We start from the raw sequence: 15032 nt of genomic DNA, 5'->3' as shown, positions 1-15032 counted from the left end.
CAATAAAAATTAAAATTAAAGAAAAATAAAAACTTAAAAAAAAAATCACCTTGACATCTGTCTAGACATGTCAATATATAACCCTGAAGTAACCATTAACATTCAGTCATTTTAAAAAATTGGCATTATTTCCCCAAAGTTCTTTTTATTTCTAAAAGCTAGAATCTAGATGAAGCATTTAGTTTTTCTTCATACATCATGTTAGATGGCAGCTCACAGAATGTAAACATAGTTATTTTTCTGCCCACTCATTTTGAGAAAAAAAAATGCTGCCCACACCAGATGCCCTTACTACCACTCAGCTTTTCCTTCATTAATCTCTAGTTGATTCCTTATTCAACAGTACATATAACACTGCTCTTAACATCTTCTCCTTTCTCCAAGGTCTAAACTCTATTCCAGGGTCTCTGACAAACCCCTCTGTACCTCAAAATGCCCCTGAATATTTATCTACCCCCTCTTAGAGGAAGAAGTATCCATCCCTCCTTGCTAAGGCTAACCCTCCTTCCACCTGTGCTCCTTATGTCATTCTCTCCTCCAGGACCTTCCTCAGTAATGTAGCAATAATGAACTCTACCATCTTTGATAGATCTCCTTCTCCTTCACAGCTCCCAAGTACCATCAACTTCACCCCAAACACCCCTAGCAACTACCATGTAACAACATCCTTTTTTCTCACTGCCAACACTCGGCTATCCTTTTTGCTTACTTAGATGGTGGTGCCATCCATCCTCCTAGTTGCTCTCTCTGCTTCTGATTTCTTCATTTCTAATTCATTAGGTCGAATACACCAGCTTCATCCTCTAAAACACAGCTCTGACTTTCACTTTTCTACTCAAAAAGATTTAAGGGATTGATTATATATAAAATCATTTTCAAAGTTCATAGTATAGCCCTCTAAAAAGCTAGTTCCTATCCATCCCATCTCTTAATTGCACCAGGCTCTCTCCGAGAGAAACATAACATACAATATAGCTACCACTTACTGAGCATCATTCATTCATTCTGCTGTTCATTTTTTATTTATTTATTTTACTGAAGGCCTACCATGTATCAGGTACTATTCTAGGCACTGTGAATGCAGCAGTGAACCTAAGAGGCAAAAAGCTCTGCCTTCATGCAGTTGACAACTCAAGTGGGGGGGATGGACAATAAGCAAAGAAATAAGATATGGTATATCAGATGGCGGTAAGTGCTATAAAGAAAAATAAGGCAGAAAAGGACAATAGGGAATGGTAATGGGGGTGTGATTTAGAAGTGTGGTTGGGGAAAGGCTCACTGAGAAGGTGACATTTGGGCAAAACCCCAAAGGAAATGGGAGAACAAGCCATGAGGATATGTGAGGGATGATGATTCCAGGCAGTAGAAAGCCCCTGGACTGCGAACGCCCACGTTCAAGCAATAGCAAGGAGGCCAGTGTGACTGGAGCAAAGTGAGGGAGAGTATAATAAGACAGAGAAGACTAGGGCCAGATCATGTGGTGTGATTGTAAGAACCCTGGTTTTTACCCTGTGAGCTGAAAGTCACTGGATGGTTTTGAGCCAAGAAGGGTCACATCTGACTTGAGTTATAAAATGATCACTCGGGCTGGTGTGTGGGGAAACAGGGTGGAAGGTTAGAAACAGGGAGACCAGGCAAAAAATGATGGAGGACCAAGGTGGTAGTAGTATAGGATGGAATTTGCTGGTGGATTACACTGTAGTGTGAGAAAAAGAAGAGCCAAGGTAGATGTAAACTATTACATGTAGAATGGATAAACAACAGCTCCTACTGTATAGCACAGGGAACTATATCCAGTCTCCTGGGATAAACCATAATGGAAAAGAATATTAAAAAAAGCATGTGTATATGTGTATAACTGAGTCACTTTGCTGTACAGCAGAGATTGGCACACCATTGTAAATCAACTATGCTTCAATTAAAAAAAAAAAAAGAGCCAAGCATGACTTCAAGGGTTTTAGACTGAGGAACTGGTAAGACAGAGGAGCAATTTAGCAAAGATGCAGAAGACAGTTCGAGGAGAACATAATTAAAGGGGAGTGGGAGGAAGATCAGCAGTTCAGTTTCATACATGTTAGCTTTGAGATACCTACTAAGGATCCAAGTAAACTTGTCAATTATGCAGCTGGATACACACCTTGGAGTTCAGTATCTGAGTTCACACTGAAGATACCTGGGAGTCATCAGTGTAGAGACGGTTTTAAAAGTATGAAACTAGATGAGAGTCCCAGGGACTAAATGTAGATAGAACTGAGCCTTAGAGCACTCCAACATTTAGACTTTTAGAGATGCAGAAATAAACAGGGAGAGAGGCCAAGAAGGAACAGCCAGTAGGTAAGAAGAAAGCCTGGAAAAATAATATAATTATGAGGGCTGGGAATTAACCACTAAATTTACCAACATGGCGGTTACTTGACCTTGACAAGAACAGTTTGGGGATAATAATGAGGACCAAAGCTGACTGGAATGGGTGAGAGAAAGACTGGGTGAGAGAAGTGGAGGTAGTGAGTACAGACAGGTCTTCTGAGGACACATAACCATACACTGAACCATATGCTTCACAGGCTAATTAGGAGATAATGCTCTTAATCCTCACGTGACCCTATGAAATAGGTACCATTTATTATTCCCATTTACAAATGAAAAAAACAAAGCTCAGAGAAGTGAAATAATTTGTTCAAGGCCAGAATCTGTGAGTGGCAGGACCAGGACTCCAAACCCAAGTCTGTTTAATTCCAAAGCCTATGGATGGTGACAGTGATGGAGCCTCCCAGTCTTTGGGAGGAAGCAGCTGCGACCTATTCCTGTTCCCAAGGATTCCCCAGTTCTTTAACAAGGTCCTATAACTCTAAAGCCTGCCCTTTTGGAGAACACCAAAGCAGGCCCCCATTTTCCTTTGTGAACTTGTCAGTGCTCCTATAAATGAAGTCATCACTGCACTGACCTGAGTTACGGAGAACTGATCCTTTGCCATTCTTCACGTCCACCACCCAGGTGGCTTCTTTACCTCCAGGGCCATCCTTCACCTTGAAGGCAAAAATACCACCGATTTTCTTCACAAACTGCTCCCCTTCCTGGAAAGAAAAATAACACAGAGTTATATGAAGTTCATTCCTCTGGCTTTTCCCAAAATTTTTAAATAGATACATGACGTGAGCAGCTGGGCCAGCAGACAGTCCCCAAGCTCCCTTAGGATCTTTTACCCAGAGAAGTCTGAAAGGCAACCAGGCAACAACTCCGTCATCTGCCAAATCTTTTGTTGAAAATGGCTTTCTGGATACAACTGGTGGAAGGACAGGGAGAATGGGAGAGTGGGTGGCACAGCAGCATTTTCTACTGAAATAACCTTCATTTGTCTCAATAATTTCTGAAAGATTCACTCTGGCCTCTCTCAATGTAGGAAGCCTAACTCCTCTTTTTCTTTGTACGTAAATTCCTTCACATATATTTTTGGTGTTTCACAATCAGAATTTAAAGATAAGTGGTTCAACTCATTTCCTGGATTAGTATAAAGAATTATACAAGTAATATACCAACCACCACCTACTTTTGGATCTTGAGGAATGAAGCCGGAAAAATACCTCAGATCCACATCTCCGTTGGTTTCCTTTCTCCCTCCCTCTCCCCTTCATTCCCACTCTGTTTCATCCTTCCTTACTGAAATACTGATTGACCGAAACAATGATTGGCACCAGACTTTATTCCAGGCGCTACGGAGTTAGAAGCATAAATGATAATACACTATGATCACTACGACAAAGGGGAACACAGGGGCCTACAGGAGCACAGAGGACCCGCTAACCCGGCTGGCAGGGTGAATAACTCACACACCTTAAAAAAAAACACACACAATAATTTTATTGCAATTATTTTTCTTTAGAGAAAAAAACATATTGTACCGCGGAAAAAATAGAAAATATTGAGAAGCAAAAAGAAAACAAATCATTCATAATTTCACCACTCAGAGAAAATAACATTTTGATATAAATCTCCTCTATCTTTTTTCTCTGCATATATATATATATATATATATATATATATATATATTTTTTTTTTTGGGCGGTACGCGGGCCTCTCACTGTTGTGGCCTCTCCTGTTGTGGAGCACAGGCTCCGGACGTGCAGGCTCAGTGGCCATGGCTCATGGGCCCAGCTGCTCCGCGGCATCTGGGATCTTCCCGGACCGGGGCACGAACCTGTGTCCCCTGCATCGGCAGGCGGACTCTCAACCACTGTGCCACCAGGGAAGCCCCTATATATATATTTTTAATGAGTATATATACTGTTTTGTAATCCACTTTTCGGTTTAATATAGCTATCCTTATTACTGTGTCATTAGTATTCTTTCATATAATTTTAAATGACCATACATAGTCTTTAATTGTAGACGTGTACTATACTTTATTTAACCAATACTCTGCTGCTTGATGTTTAAGGTTAGTCCTAACTTCTGGCTCTTATAACAATGCTGTACATAATGTTCTTATATCTAAGTATTTTTACATAACCTCATTTACTTAAGGTTAATCTCCAAGAATTAAATTTTACTAATTAATAACAATGAATTTGCAATCAGCATAGGTTTGAATTCCTGCTCTGCCATTACTTATATAACCCTGAGCAATTTACTAAATCTCTCTGACTCTCAGTTTTCTTATCTGTGAAATGGAGATAATAATATAGCTACCCTCATAGAGCTGTATGGTATTTAAATACTCACAAAGCACAGAGTAACTGCTCAATAAACGCTGGCACTTTTTCCCATTATTTTACTCTATGATCTGTCTGCTATTCCTGTGCCAGTATTATAGCTTTATAAATGTACTTTACTCTTTGGTACAGTAAATACCATAATTCCTCTCTTAGAAAGATTCTTGACTATTCTTGGATTTGTTTTGGACATTTTTTCCTCTAGATGTACATTATAATCATTTAGTTAGTTTTTCCCCCGAAAATGGGGCTATAGAACTTCCCTGGTGGCGCAGTGGTTTAGAATCCACCTGCCAATGCAGGGGACATGGGTTCAATCCCTGGTCCGGGAAGATCCCACATGCCACGGAGCAACTAAGCCCGTGCACCACAACTACTGAGCCTGTGCTCTAGAGCCCGCGAGCCACAACTACTGAGCTGGCACGCCACAACTACTGAAGCTTGCACGCCCTAGAGCCCATGTACCACAACTACTGAGCCCGCGTGCTGCAACTACTGAAGCCCATGCGCCTAGAGCCCATACTCCACAACAAGAGAAGCCACAGCAATGAGAAGCCCATGCACAGCAACAAAGAGTAGCACCCACTCGCCCATAACTAGAGAAAGCCTGCGTGCAGCAACAAAGACCCAACACAGCCAAAATAAACAAACAAAGAAACAAACAAATAAATAAATGGGGCTGCATACAATATATGGATCTGTTTGGAGGAAAAGTAATATCTTTACAATATTAAGTCCTCCCATCCATGAAGATGGTGTATCTTCAAGTTTTCCTTGATGTCCCTTGGCAATATTTTGTCATTTTCCCCCATATAGGCTTTTGTACATTTCTTGCCAAGTTTATTCTTAGTTTTTTTATATTTTACATTACTCTTGTTAATAATACATTTTTCATTATATTTCATGACTAGGTAATTGCAAATATATAGAAAATATATTCATCTTTACATACTTATTCTGGAATTGGCTACCTTTTCAATTTTCTTGTAATTTCTAATAGAGATTTTATTTACCACCTTTTTTTTTTCAGCCTTACATCCCTGCAATAATTTATATCCAAGATTCCTCCTTTTGGTATCATAATATTTCTTCTTTTAACAAAGACTTTAGTGTTTACTATGTTCAGGCACTGTGCTAAGTACCTGAAATACTCAAATAATTATTATCAGATACGAACCTCTGTTTCTATGTATGCAGAGAGTCTGGCCTAAGTTCTTTCTTTTTGTTGGGTTTTGTTTGTTTTATAACAAATTCATTGAGATATTTATATATCAAAAAAATTATCCTTTTAAAGTATATAATTCAGTGGTATTTTAGTATATTCAAAGTTGTGCAACCAACACCACTATCTAATGTTAGAACATTCTCATCACCCCCAAAAGAAAACCATACACATTAGCAGTCACCCCCCACCCCCACCATTCTCCCCTCCTGCTAGCCCCTGGCAACCACTAACCTACTTTCTGTCTTGATGGATTTGCTTATTCTGGACATTTCACATAAATGGAATCATACAGTATATGGTCTTTTGTGACTGGCTTCATTCACTTAGTATAATGCTTTTAAGGTTTATCCACGTTGAAGCACGTTATCAGTAATTAATTCTTTTTTATGGCCAAATAATATTCCATTGTATGGATGCAGCACATTTTGTTTAGCCATTCATCAGTTGATGGCTGTTTCCCCTTTTCAGCTATTATCAATGATACTGCTATGGACATTTGTGCACAAGTTTTTATATGGACATAGGCTCTAATTCCTCTTATATTCAGAAGTAAAAATTGGGTCATAAGGTAATGTTTAACCTTTTGAGGAACTATCAAGCTTTTTTCTAAAGTGGCTGCACCATGTTACACTCCTACCAGCAACAAATGAAGGTTCCAACTTCTCTACATCCTTACCAACATTTTTGTCTGTCTTTTTAATTTTAGTTATCCTAGTGGGTGTGTCAATCTTTTTCTTGTACATAGATAACACACCTGAACCTATCTAGAATGAACCATGGGTCTTAGGACTCCAAAGAAGCTATTCTAAAAATATTTAGTCTAGGCCTACTTATCTCAACAGCCATGGAAGCAATTCTTACATGTGACTGTCCTGAAATCAACTACCAACATTTTCTAATTAAATCAAGAAATCAAAATGATTGTCAAATTTTTAAAGTGAAGGAGAGAAATTCTCTTATTTTGGCTTCCCTTAAAACATCTCACTCAAATTAAGTTAACTTTTGGAAAAACTATTAACAACAACAATACTCTTTTGGGGGCTATAAAGTTTTCAAGTGCTTTTATATATATTATTTCTTTAATTTTCATAAAACACTGTAAGTAGTTGCACAGGTGCTAATATTAGCTCATTAAGCAGAAAAAATTACTGAGGCTCTAAAAGATTAAGAACGCTTTAGACTATTCTCTGTCCTACTGCCAACTAATCCATCTAATATAACCCACCTAACACTAACATAAATATCACTTTCAGGTTTGAATTTAAATGGCTCCCCATAGCCTACAGGATAAAGTCTGCCTTTATATATCATTCAAAATTCTTCATAATCTGAAGGATATTTATATGTTCTTACCTTCAGCCCCTTTTTCATCCTCCCCAGCTTTTTTTATTCTGAACGCTTTGAATGCCATGAACATACATGCCTCTATGCCCTTGCTCATGCCCTGTCCCAGTTCACTCACCTCCTCCTACTCTCCATTCCCACCTAACTTCATCAATTCAAGTCTCAGCTCACATGCTAACTCTTCTGGAAAGGTGTTTCTGCCTCTACTGGACACTTTGATAGCCCTTTGCACATACACCCACCTGCAAGTTTCTTGCTAAAGCAGTTTTTTTTTTTTTCCCCAGGAAAAATTTTCCATGTCTATTTTCCCACTAAACTCAATGTTCCCTGAGGGGCAAGGACATATGACAAGTAAGCAACACAACCAGAAATCAATCTCAGGTTGGTTTAACTTCAAATTCAATGCTCTTTCCATTTGCTCATACCATATGGCAAAGTAGGTTATATCAATACTTCCAAACTTTAGCCTATAAAAGTAGTTTCTGTCACCATAAATAAATTAAAAGAAAGTTCAAGTCTTTTCCACATTCCTTAAAATCCTTTATCCTTCAAGGTTCTGTGGAGATAATCTAGAAGAGTATGTAGTAATGCTGGTGTGCTGGGCCACCCAAGGAGCCAGGCTTCCTTTGGGGCCAAGAGCCCATGAACAGCTACTTCCAGCTGCATCTACGCGTCATCTGCTCGCACAATGCCTCGGGAATAGTTATGGTAGACACCAACAAGCTAGAGCAGGAAATCACCAGCAAATGTTTAGGAATTCTACCTGAATACCTGGAAATTCCTCCCACTTCCTTAAGACAGATGTAGATTAATTTTGCACTTGCTGTTACTTTTGACAACCAACTGATGCTCTTATAAAATCAAATCCTTTGGTCAATAAAACATTTTCAATTGAAGAAGGAGTGAGAGAGGGCAAGGAAATGGACAAGGAGGAGAGAGTTAAAAGGGTAAAGAAAATACACATCTGTTGCAACACTAGAGATCACTAATACTAAGAAAGTTCTAAGTGCCTCCTTGCTTGAAGAAAAGTACTTCTTTCTGAGTAGGCAAAGGGTCAAGGAGTAGGTCCTGTTGTAAACTTAATAGGAACAAAAAATTAAGACAGAATTCAAAGAAGGGCAATGGGGTATTGCTATTGAAAACAAAAGTGGAAATAAAATCTCTTGCCAGGCTTCCTTTGCAATGCAGGAAATGCATGAATTGACAAAAGATTCCAAGACTTTCACTTTCTAGTACTACAAACATTTAGGAAACTGACAATCGTGGGAAGGAGAAAAGAAACAAGGGGACAAGGTCCATGCAAGTGAGGTTACAGAAGGAGAAGAAAAGAATTAAAATGGGAGCAAGAGGCATACATTTGCAAAGCTAAAAGAAAACTGTGAAATAAAAACAGCACTGTTTTGTTAATCCCCGTAATGAAATATGCAATGGTTGACATATAGCCATAACAGATACTCTCTAAACTATTTTCTTTTTTGACAGAATAAAGTTGAAAAAAAAAAAAAAAAAAGGGACAACCTGGCAGAAGCAACTATCCTATGGATTACTCTGCAGGCAAATACTGGTGGCATGAAAAAAATTTTTTTCAAGCTGAGCCCTTAGAGAGTCCAGCTTCACTTTAGTGGACATTTGTAAGAAAAGAAATTTAAAAAACAATAATGAGATATATTTTCCTACTATTGGCAAAGATTTTTTTAAAACCAGCCAACAAAGCACTGGAGATAGTGTGAAGAAAAAACCATCACTCTCATGAACTGTCATTAAGTTTGTAAATTAGTACCCTCTTTTAGGTGGATAGTTTGGCAACATGTATCAAAAAGCTAAACATACATATCCAACAACCCAACATTTTCCCCTTCTAACTATTTGTGCTAAGATAATCATGGCATTAAGTATTTAAAAATGAGGGCAAAAGGAAATTTATTATACCTTTTTTTTTTACTTGCAAGATTTAAATACAACACAATGTTCATCACAGGAGGCTAGTTATATAGATTATGATACCTATATTCAAACGTGTACTATGGGGTCATTAAAACTGATGGTAAGGATTTATATTTATGGGCAGGGAACATACTATCAAGAGAAGAAAGCAAGTTATAAAATAACAGGTAGGGACTTCCTTGACAGTCCAGTGGCTAAGACTCCACACTCCCAACACAGGGGGCCCGGGTTCAATGCCTGGTCAGGGAACTAGATCACACATGCAGCAACTAAAGATCCCGCATACCGAAACTAAGGCCTGGAGCAGCCAAAAAAATAAATAAATGAATATTAAAAAAAAAAAACTAGGTAGACTAATGAGGGTGTATCCCTCAAGATGGCAGCAAGATAGGTCTGCAAGCTCCTGGGCCACTGCCTGCCTGCTGGGAACTGTCAGCCCTGGCCCCCTCTACATCAGGAAGATTGTTGATCATTATGAAAATTCTAGAAATGCAGGGTACTTTGTCAAGACACGTCAGTCACTTTAGCTGTTTTCCCATCCACAGCACAATCACCTTAAGGTGTTAAGAAATCCTTTGTGCTACAATAAGGGAGTTACAAGATATGCACAATGCTTGCCTTCACACTGTGGCTCTAACATGAGTGAAATGCACACCTTAAATGTTTTGAATCCTTTATTTCAGCCCACTGGTTAGCTTAATAGATGTGTAATTGGAATTATGTGACTGTGGCTATAACTGTGCCTTGTTGGTCACAATTAAAATCAATTATGAAATTCCAAGGTATCTTTAAGTTTGAAACAATGAAGTAAATACCTAATTTTGCCTGAAGAGAATAACTCTCTATTTTGGAGAGTTACTGTTAGATTGCTTTAGCATGATTATTATCTATCAAGAACTAATTACTGATCCACCAGAGGGCAGAGAGCAGAAGCAAGAAGATCTATAATCCTGCAGCCTGTGGAACGAAAACCACTTTCACAGACAGTTAGACAAAATGAAAAGGCAGAGGACTATGGACCACATAAAGGAACAAGATAAAACCCCAGAAAAACAACTAAATGAAGTGCAGATAGGCAACCTTCCAGAAAAAGAATTCAGAATAATGATAGTGAAGATGATCCAGGACCTCAGAAAAAGAATGGAGGCACAGATCGAGAAAATGTAAGAAATGTTTAACAAAGACCTAGAAGAATTAAAGAACAAACAAACAGAGATGAACAATACAATAACTGGAATGAGAAATACACTAGAGGAATCAATAACAGAATAACTGAGGCAGAAGAACAGATAGGTGACCTGGAAGAGAGAATGGTGGAACTCACTGTCGTGGAACAGAATAAAGAAAAAAGAATGAAAAGAAACGAAGACAGCCTAAGAGACCTCTGGGACAACATTAAATGCACCAACATTCGCATTATAGGGGTCCCAGAAGGAGAAGAGAGAGAGAAAGGACTTTAGAAAATATTTGAAGAGATTATAGTTGAAAACTTCCCTAACATGGGAAAAAAATAGCCACCCAAGTCCAGGAAGCACAGAGAGTCCCAGGCAGGATAAACCCAAGAAGAAACACGCCAAGACATACACTAATCAAATAGACAAAAATTAAAAAGACAAAGAAAAATTATTAAAAGCAACAAGGGAAAAATGACAACACACAAGGGAACTCCCATAAGGTTAATAGCTGATTTCTCAGCAGAAACTCTACAAGCCAGTAGGGAGTGGCAAGATATATTTAAAGTGATGAAAGAGAAGAACCTACAACCAAGATTACTCTCCCACCAAGGATCTCATTCAGATTCGACAGAGAAATCAAAATCTTTACAGACAAGCAAAGAGAATTCAGCACGACCAAACCATCTCTACAATAAATGCTAAAGGAACTTCTCTAAGTGGGAAACAGAAGAGAAGAAAAGGACCTACAAAAACAAACCCAAAACAATTAAGAAAATGGTAATAGGAACATACATACTGATAATTACCTTAAATGTGAATGGATTAAATGCTCCAACCAAAAGACACAGGCTTGCTGAACGGATACAAAAACAAGTCCCATATATATGCTGTCTACAAGAGACCCAATTCTGACCTAGGGAAACATACAGACTGAAAGTGAAGGTATGGAAAAAGATATTCTATGCAAATGGAAATCAAAAGAAAGCTGGAGTAACTATACTCATATCAGATAAAATAGACTTTAAAATAAAGAAAGTTACAACAGACAAGGAAGGACACTACATAATGATCAAGGGATCAATCCAACACTTACAAATATATATGCACCCAACACAGGAGCACCTCAACACATAAGGCAAATGCTAACAGATATAAAAGAGGAAACTGACAGTAACACAATAATAGTGGGGAACTTTAACACTTCACTTACACCAATGGACAGATCATCCGGACAGAAAATTAATAAGGAAACACAAGCTTTAAATGACACAACAGACCAGATAGATTTAATTGATATTTATAGGACATTATATAAAAACACAGCAGTATACACTTTCTTCTCAAGTACACACAGAACATTCTCCAGGATAGATCACATCTTGGGTCACAAATCAAGCCTCGGTAAATTTAAGAAAACTGAAATCATATCAAGCATCTTTTCCGACCACAATGCTAGGAGGTTAGAAATAAACTACAGGGGAAAAAAATGTAAAAAACACAAACATATGGAGGTTAAACAATACGTCACTAAATAACCAAGAGATCAAAGAAGACATCAAAGAGGAAATCAAAAAATACCTAGAGACAAATGACGATGAAAACACGACGATCCAAAACCTATGGGATGCAGTGAAAGCAGTTCTAAGAGGGAAGTTTATAGCAAAACAATCCTACCTCAAGAAACAAGAAAATTTTGAAGGAACAATCTAACCTTACACCTAAAGGAACTAGAGAAAGAAGAAAAAACAAAACCCAAAGTTAGTAGAAGGAAAGAAATCATAAAGATCAGAGCAGAAATAAATGAAATAGAAACAAAGAAAACAACAGCAAAGATCAATAAAACTAAAAGCTGGTTCTTTGAGAAGATAAACAAAATTGATAAACCTTTAGCCAGACTCATCAAGAAAAAGAGGAAGAGGACTCAAATCAATAAAATTAGAAGTGAAGAAGGAGAAGTTACAATGGACACAGCCGAAATACAAAGCATCATAAGAGACTACTACAAGCAACTCTATGCCAAAATAATGGACAACCTGGAAGAAATGCACAAATTCTTAGAAAGGTATAACCTTCCAAGACTGAACCAGGAAGAAATAGAAAATATGAACAGACCAATCACAAGTAATGAATTTGAAACTGTGGTTAAAAACCTTTCAAGAAACAAAAGTCCAGGACCAGATGGCTTCACAGGTGAATTCTATCAAACATTTAGAGAGGCGCTAACACTCATCCTCAAACTCTTCCAAAAAATTGCAGAGGAAGAAACACTCTCAAATTCATTCTATGAGACCACCATCACCCTGATACCAAAACAAGACAAAGATACTATAAAAAACATTACAAACCAATACCACTGATGAATATAGATGCAAAAATCCTCAACAAAATACTAGCAAACAGAATCCAACAACACATTAAAAGGATCATACACCATGATCAAGTGGGGTTTATCTCAGAGATGCAAGGATTCTTCAATATATGCAAATCAATCAGTGTGATATACCATATTAACTAATTGAAGAATAAAAACCATATGATCATCTCAATAGATGCAGAAAAAGCTTTTGACAAAATTCAACACCCAATTATGATAAAAACTCTCCAGAGAGTGGGCATAGAGGGAACCAACCTCAACATAATAAAGGCCATATACGACAAACCCACAGCAAACATCATTCTCAATGGTGAAAAACTAAAAGCATTTCCTCTAATATCAGGAACAAGACAAGGATGTCCACTCTCACCGCTAATATTCAACATAGTTTCTGGAAGTCCTAGCCACAGCAATCAGAGAAGAAAAAGAAATAAAAGGTACAGAGATTGGAAAAGAAGAAGTAAAACTGTCCCTGTTTGCAGATGACATGATACTACACATTGATAATCCTAAAGATGATACCAGAAAACTACTAGAACTAATCAATGAATTTGGTAAAGTTGCAGGATACAAAATTAATGCACAAAAATCTCTTGCATTCCTATAAACTAACAACAAGAGATCAGAAGGAGAAATTAAGGAAACAATTCCATTAACCATTGCAACAAAAAGAATAAAATACCTAGGAATAAACCTCCCTAAGGAGGTAAAAGACCTGTACTCAGAAAACTATAAGCCTCTGATGAAAGAAATCAAAGATGACACGAACAGATGGAGAGATATATCATGTTCTTGGATTGGAAGAATCAATATTGTCAAAATGATTATACTCCCCAAAGCAATCTACAGGTTCAATGCAACCCCTATCTAATTACCAAGGGCATTTTTTACAGAACTAGAACAAAAAAATCTTAAAATTTGTATGGAGACACAAAAGACCCCGAATAGCTAAAGCAATCTTGAGGGAAAAAAATGGAGCTGGAGGAATCAGACTTCCTGATTTCAGACTATACTACAAAGCTACTGTAATCAAGACAATATGGTACTGGCACAAAAACAGAAATATAGATCAATGGAACAGGATAGAAAGCCCAGAGATAAACCCACACACCTATGGTGAACTAATCTATGACAAAGGAGGCAAGGATATACAATGGAGAAAAGACAGCCTCTTCAATAAGTGGTGCTGGGAAAACTGGACAGCTCCATGTAAAAGAATGAAATTAGAACACTCCCTAACACCATACCTAAAAACAAACTCAAAATGGATTAAAGACCTAAATGTAAGACCGGACACTATAAAACTCTTAGAGGAAAACATAGGAAGAACAGTCTTTGACATAAATCACAGGAAGATCTTTTTTGACCCACCTCCTAGAGTAATGGAAATAAAAAAATAAATAAACAAATGGGACCTAATGAAATTTAAAAGCTTTTGCACAGCAAAGGAAACTATAAACAAGACAAAAAGACAAACCCTCAGAATGGGAGAAAATATTTGCAAACGAATCAATGGACAAAGGATTAATCTCCAAAATATATAAACAGCTCATGCAGCTCAATGTTAAAAAAACAAACAACCCAATCCAAAAATGGGCAGAAGACTTAAATAGACATTTCTCCAAAGAAGGCATACAGATGGCCAAGAGGCACATGAAAAGATGCACAACATCACTAATTATTAGAGAAATGCAAATCAAAACTACAATGAGGTATCACCTCACACCCGTCAGAATGGGCATCATCAGAAAATCTACAACAACAAATGCTGGAGAGGGTATGGAGAAAAGGGAGCCCTCTTGCACTGTTGGTGGCAATGTAAACTGACCTAGCCACTATGGAGAACAGTATGGAGGTTCCTTAAAAAACTAAAAATAGAACTACTGTACGACCCAGCAATCCCACTACTGGGCATATACCCTGAGAAAACCATAACTCAAAAAGAGTCATGCACCACAATGTTCATTGCAGCACTATTTACAATAGCCAGGACATGAAAGCAACCTAAGTGTCCATCAACAGATGAATGGATAAAGAAGATGTGGCACATACATACAATGGAATATTACTCAGCCATAAAAAGAAACGAAATTGAGTTATTTGTAGTGAGGTGGATGGACCCAGAGTCTGTCATACAGAGTGAAGTAAATCAGAAAGAGAAAAACAAATACTGTATGCTAACACATATACGTGTAATCTAAAAAAAAAAAAAAAAAAAAAAGGTTCTGAAGAACCTAGGGGCAGGACGGGAATAAAGATGC

At 37.7% G+C, this 15032-nt stretch overlaps 1 protein-coding gene across 1 annotated transcript in view; it reads right to left on the bottom strand.

The window, feature by feature from the left end:
• Window positions 1-15032, bottom strand: part of SCP2 (sterol carrier protein 2) — a gene marked incomplete at its 5' end in the record, with an annotated part of 163474 nt that overhangs the window by 17534 nt on the left and 130908 nt on the right. Inside the window, one exon of the mRNA XM_079696380.1 lies at window positions 2945-3074. Coding sequence (XP_079552506.1) covers window positions 2945-3074 — 130 coding nt within the window. The remainder of the gene's footprint in view (window positions 1-2944; window positions 3075-15032) is intronic.

This window comes from Hyperoodon ampullatus (assembly GCF_949752795.1).
Source record: "Hyperoodon ampullatus genome assembly, chromosome: 2".
NCBI lineage: Eukaryota > Metazoa > Chordata > Mammalia > Artiodactyla > Ziphiidae > Hyperoodon > Hyperoodon ampullatus.
This window is presented reverse-complemented; position numbering and strand designations above follow the sequence as displayed.